This window comes from Drosophila sulfurigaster, chromosome 3 (assembly GCF_023558435.1).
Source record: "Drosophila sulfurigaster albostrigata strain 15112-1811.04 chromosome 3, ASM2355843v2, whole genome shotgun sequence".
NCBI lineage: Eukaryota > Metazoa > Arthropoda > Insecta > Diptera > Drosophilidae > Drosophila > Drosophila sulfurigaster.
In genome coordinates this window covers 1,867,348-1,873,620 of record NC_084883.1, presented here as the reverse complement: position 1 = coordinate 1,873,620, position 6,273 = coordinate 1,867,348, and the positions used below count along the sequence as shown (strand labels likewise).

At 42.8% G+C, this 6,273-nt stretch overlaps 1 protein-coding gene across 1 annotated transcript; it reads left to right on the top strand.

Moving 5' to 3' along the window:
- The first annotated feature begins 5,159 nt into the window (after positions 1-5,159).
- On the top strand, positions 5,160-5,996 carry LOC133845071 (uncharacterized). The gene has a single exon (XM_062279410.1). It carries the CDS (start codon positions 5,160-5,162, stop codon positions 5,994-5,996), a length of 837 nt encoding a protein of 278 aa, XP_062135394.1.
- The last annotated feature ends 277 nt before the right edge of the window (positions 5,997-6,273 follow it).

Here is a 6,273-nt window from a genome sequence, read left to right as displayed (position 1 = left end):
TGTAGAAATTATAGTAAAAGTAATATATATATTTTTTAGACCTTCAATAAAACAAGTACAATCATATTTCCATTGTTCACTCTGAGGATGTTCTTTCTAGCCTTGGCAAACATTTTGTCTCAAGTTTATTAAAGTGTAATGCTTTTATTGTGTTTAAATTATTAAGCTTAGTCAATCTTAAGGTAAACACATATGGAGCTTCATTCTCAAATTATCGAAGCTAGCGAGAGAGTAAAGTTTTAAAATAAAAATACTGAAAATCACATAGAATTCAAAATTGCCCGCTACGCTAAAAATATTTATATAAAATGAAACCATCTTCGAAGTTATAATTTATTTGTAGGGTATTTCTGCTTGGAGCCACCTTTGATTTGATTGCATTGAGGCCTTTCAATGCAAAGTTTGCTTTGATTGAAAGTGTTCACCTTCGTAGAGCCTACTCACATCAAGTATACGTCGCTGAATTTCGCTTGTGAGGACTGCCCAGTTGGGAAGGAGCAGAGCTGTCGTTGCCCAGTTGCTGGAAATGGTTGAGGAGAGGGGTTAATATCACTTCCCCCTTTTCCTGTTACCGTTGACGTTAAATGTCGACGCGAATTTCATTAAAATAAACTTTTTCTACGACGTTTCAAGTTCATTTTCGTTTTATTTGCGAGGGTTTGGAGAAAAAAAATCACTGCCAAGCAGTTTTGCCTTTTTCGTTACCCGTGTAATACCCCGCTCGCAGTCCCTTTACCCCCTTTGTAGCCACCAACCCTGCTATTTCAACCATTTTCCCACGTCACCGTCACAGTGGTTTTTATGGTCGCCGGGGGTTTTTACGGCACCACCATTGGCTCATTTCCTGGGGAATGAGTCCCAGCTTCAACCTCTCTCTAATTTGAATACCTGAAACTGTGACTGGGACTGCGACTTCGACTGCCAAGGGAGTCCTGGATGGAGTTGAGGAGGACCTCTTGATAACGCCTGCCATTCTTTATTGCTTTTAAATGTTTTTAGAACCCGAAAGTCTTGGCCCCATAAAAACGAGCAGCCACCACATTTCATATACGAATTGTCTTTTATGGCCAAAGGAAAGGGGTGGGCAAAGGATAAAGTTGCTCTTGACGTAATTACTTATCAGGAAGCACTACAGCTGAAGCAGGCTCGAGCTGCTATCGATTTGGCCAACTGCAGCTTCATCATTGCAATGGCGACAAGCTTCAAGCTTCGTTGCTTGACGAGCTGGACAATGGGAAGCGTGGACAATGTGTGGTAAATGGTAAGTGGTAACTGGTAACTGGTAATGGGCAATGGGTAAATGCTAAGAGGTGGAAAGAGGCGGGCTAAGTGCCAGAAGCTAAGTGCCGCTTCCGGTGGTCGCCATGCCATAAATTCACGCTCATGAAAGCCTTTCACTAGCCACTTCTCCTCCTGCAGCCTGGAGCTTTTAGCCTTGCAGCATTGCAGTTTCAGATTCGCCTACAACCAACCCATTGCCCGTTGCCCAAGTGCAGTTATTGTTGCAATTAATAAGAACGTCGCCAGGCGTTGGCGTCCATCCATTCGTCCGTCCGTCCGTCCGTCCGTCCGACCGTCTCTCCGTCTGTCTTGCCACTTGGTTGCATAACCAACCAGCGGCTGACCCCGTCGGGCCAAGCGAATATTTACTGCTGGCGCAGAGGCTTGAAAGGAATCAAGGCTCAGAGTCTGATGATGGCTCTGCTGCTTCTGTTGCTGCTGCTGGTTTTGGCTCTCCTTCGGTCTCTGCCTCAGTCAGCGTGAAATGTCCTCTGCCCATTACATTTGCATTGCCGTTACAAGCATTTCGCATTTATCGCAACAACAAGCAGTTGAAGAAGAGAAGCGGCATGTACAACAGCAACTGCAACAGGGACTGCAATGAGAGACTACAATGGTTGCCCAGAAATCTCGTCGTCGCCAACAACTCGTAGCAATGCAGCTGCAATGCGGGAGCAGGGACAGACAGGAGGCAGGCGGCAGGCGGCAGAAGGCTAAGGACTAGGGTAGTCAGCCGTGGAGAGAGCGAGAGCAACATTTATTGTTTGCAAAGCCTTGTTTATTATTTTACGTGCATTTCGCTCGCTTCTCATCTTCTTCATCTTCAGGATGGGGCACAAGGCGAACTCTTTATGATTCGCTGCTGCTTTGCTCCTTGCTTGGCTGGCAAGGACATTTGTAAATAGCAAGTCCCAGCTCCCATCTCCGAGCTTCCAGTACCAAGTGCCCAAACCGTCACGGCTGCTGCTCCGCAGTGAATTTTGAGCCTAGCACTGCTTCGTCTTGCCATCGCTTCCATCTGCTGGCAACGATTTTATTTACTCGACTCGAGTTTATGTTTGTCCAGACCCCGAATCCCGGGCCCCGAAACTCCAACCCCGGACTCGAGCTTTTTGGGTTTTGCTCAGGTCGCGCCGGCTGCACTTTGTCCGACTTTGGGCTTGTATGCGGTTTCTTTATGTTTTAATGCCGTTCTCATCCCTCTCCATTCATCGTCCTACTCGTGCTCGTCGCCAAAAGTCCTTTGTTTGTACACTTGTAGTTTATGTGCCCGGCAAAATTTATGCGCCGCTAAGTGGATTCGTGGATTTTTGCGCTCGCATCTTGCTCTGCTGCCAGTTGCACATCCTGTTCCACATTCACTTCCCGTTTGCCTGCCAAACTCGTGAACGAGGCGGCAGGAAATGCATGCATCTTGCTTGCTACTTCACTCCCATCCACAGTCCGGCATTTGTTCAAATAAATCTAGGCAAATAAAAACGCCACGCCTAATTAAATACAAAACAAGTTAAAGCAAGTTCCGAGGGCGCCACTATTTCCGTCTATTCCTCAGTCCATCTCCATCTCCGACTCCATCTCCGACTCCAACTTCATGTCTCCCACTCCCTTTCCAATGAAATCGTCAAATAAATGAGTGCGAAATGCAATTAACCTGCGCGTGCCAAGGATGTTGTTGCCCGTGTTCCGTGTTCTCATCCAAAGCACGAGGCTCATTTATTACGCCATTTATCGAACAACTCGCAGAGCCAACTTGCAGCCTCCAAGAGGGAGGGAGGAGGAGAAGGGTCTGCCATTTGCGTAGATAGAAAAACAAACCCAATCCTCAGGCTCGGCCACGTTATCCCAGCATCCCATTGACGCGAACATAAAATCGTAGCAAGTACAAATCTTCAATTAACACAAAACACAGCGCCAGAAAAAAAACAACAACAAACAAACACAAAAATACGAGTAAGAACAACAAAAATAAAGTCGAAAAAGGAAAAGGAAAAGTAAAAGGAAAAGGCCAAAAAAACAAAAAGGTGATTCCTGTTGCTAATTGGAAATTGAGGGGTGGAAAACTGCAGGCAAGCAAGCAGTCAGGCAGTCAGCAGGGCTGGCTAAGATATTTCCCATAAAAAGCGAGTCCTGCAACGAAACCGGAAGCTTAAGCCGACCGTCCGTTTCGGGGTAGAGAGGAGGAGAGCGGGGAAATTGGTCAGTCAGCGCCGAAATGATTGTCAATTTGAAGAATTAATGTAGAATGCGACATCAAGTTGACTTTGGGTCCCCAAAATTACAAGAAGCACATTCGATACGTTTCAAATCGATTCGATTCAATGCGATTGTTTAAAGAGCATGCTATGGATTTGACCTTCAAAGAGAACTGTTTGTTGAGAAGCCAAATTGATTTTCATATTCATTGCCATAATGTGAATGGCGAGGGTAGGAGAAGCATTCACCCCACTTAGTCCTTCCCCTGACTCACTAACAGTGTATGTGAAATGGGTGGCTTACCTCATAAATTAAACATGCGGCACATAAACTAAAGTGAAAAATGCCGCCAACGAAAAGGGAAAACTCACATTTAACTGTATATTTGGAAAGATTTTAAATATAAATTTCAATATTTAACTACGTCGCCGACAGGAAACGGTTGCCAAACGGACGAATGGACGCAATGGGCAAAGGGACTCAGGAAGCGCCATGACAGCGGAAATGATCCATCGACCTTGTTCAGTGGCCGGGGCAGGGATGGGGAAGGGGAAGGGTACAACATCCCTCTCTGACAATTTATTTGGGTATTGGCCATGTTTGAGCCAACAACAGCGAACAGAACCGAACCGAACAGAACAGAACAGAACGGAACAACAACAAGAGCTACAACAACTACGACAAGGGGGAAAAAAGGTTTGCTGACCACAAAACGTTGAAAATATTTGTGTTTCCACTTATTTGCATTAATGCCCCAGTAGCGATCTCTATATATGCCCGAAAAAGTGTGCATGTGTGTGCGTGGGAGTAAATGTTCCAACGCATAAATGTTTTAAATAACCTGCGACCCATATGAGGGAATAAATAGCAAACAGAACATTGCGAAAACATCAAATCATAAACAAAGATTACAATTTTATATTACAAGGCTCCTGCATACAGCAAATACATTTTGACTGGGTTAAGCAAATATTTATCCTTTGACCTTAACTCAATTTGCGCTTGTATGCGTCCCAAGCATCCAACTCAACAACCTACCTCGGTGCAAACTCAAATGCCTGTTAACACGCATTTGCTTTTCCAAAAAATAAGTTTGAAAAACCAAATTGAGGAGATAATACTGGTAATTTTAAGAAAACTTTGAAAACAATACTATAGAAAATACAGGAAACAGAAATTTCAATCGAGGTGCAGGTTTTCAAAAGTCGATCGCGTCATCCCTAATAATCATAGAATAAAATTATTTATTGTAGTATATTCTAGCGAAGTGCAAAACAGATAAAATATAAGTAAGCGAATCGACAATCTTTTAATAAAATTCATATTTTAAAACTGATATCTTCACTTCAACATTCTGGAATATTTTTCGTTTTGGAATTCTGTTTGTTTCGTTGAGTGTAAAAAGATTTATTTAAATTTGGTAGTTCAGTATCACTGATAAAATGAGCACAATAAATAGATTTAAAAACAATACTAGACACTTGAAGAGCTGTCAAGAAATTCCTACGTAAAAACATGTAAATTTGATTTTACCTTTTTAAAAGACCCTTAAACAATTTTCATTTTGAACTGAAATCCGATTTAGTGTACATGTCCGAGCATTCAGATACCATGATATTCGCTTAATATTGACCAAATTGTTAAATTCACTGTGAGCAAAAGGTTTATAAATTAACATTAAGATCATGGTCGATGAGGAGACAGGGGATCACCAAAAGAAATGGTCCCATTTTGTTGAAATTAATAAATACTTTCGAGCCCCGCTTAACGCCTGCCGATCTGAGCCCTGTTTGCGAGATGCGAAGATTCGGAAAAGTGCTCTTGTTCTTCACCAAACGAATTTGAGTTTGTCCTGGCAACTGGCATGCAATCCGGCGGACAGCTCCCATCTTAACGATGACTGTGCTCAGCTGCCTCAGTCGAAGCAATATAGACATGACCCGAAGGATTCGAAAAATCTGAAGACGAAAGACAAACGCAGGCCAAAGTTGAGAACGGATTGCAAAGCAAAGAAAGCAAAGCCCAAAGTGCCTGTTGATTTGCCCAAAATTATGCTTGTGGACGCCGCCAAGAAAACGACGAAGCAAAAAAATAATCAAGTAGAGAAGTTCAAACGAAGGGATCAGGTCAAGAGTCCTAACAAAGAAGTGCGACGTGATCAAGAGGAACGCTCGCGTCGTGAAGTCTCTGCACAGAGTAAGCAGGAATCCACGATGGGAACGAGTCTCAAGAAATCACAAGCTGAACCCAAAAAGAAATATGGAGTGCCGCTCTGTCAGCGCCCAACGTTGCTACTGGGTCCCCGATATCATGCTGATCTACAGAAATATTATCAGCAGCAGTATTACAATCAGTTTATGCAACAGCAGCAACAACAGCAAATGATGCAGCAGATGATGTACTATCACCCTGAGCAGATGGGATTGAATCCTCAGAGTCCTCGATATGCAGTGCCCATTGAATCCATGTACAACAATGTGAAGAAGGGTAACCGTTATTGCGGCAACTTTTACTACAGATAAAACGGACTAACCTTTCATGACCATGATACGATATTTGTGTGATTTGAAGACCGCATTGTGACGATATTTCTAGTAATCCAAACCTATTAAATGATTAAATGTCTTAATTTTGACGAAATATCATATTTTTCTTTATTTTTTAAGTTGGAATGAAACTGTCTGCCAGTTTGAAAGTCGTTTAGCTTAGATAACGTTGTAAATTCATTTTCAATAAATGCAATAATCCCATAAATTGCGGTATTATTCTTACAATATTCCAAATTAATATTCCGAAAAG

What these genes read in the sequence shown, in the direction of transcription:
- LOC133845071 (XM_062279410.1), top strand. Translation starts at nt 5,160, where the DNA reads ATGGTCGATGAGGAGACAGGGGATCACCAAAAGAAATGGTCCCATTTT.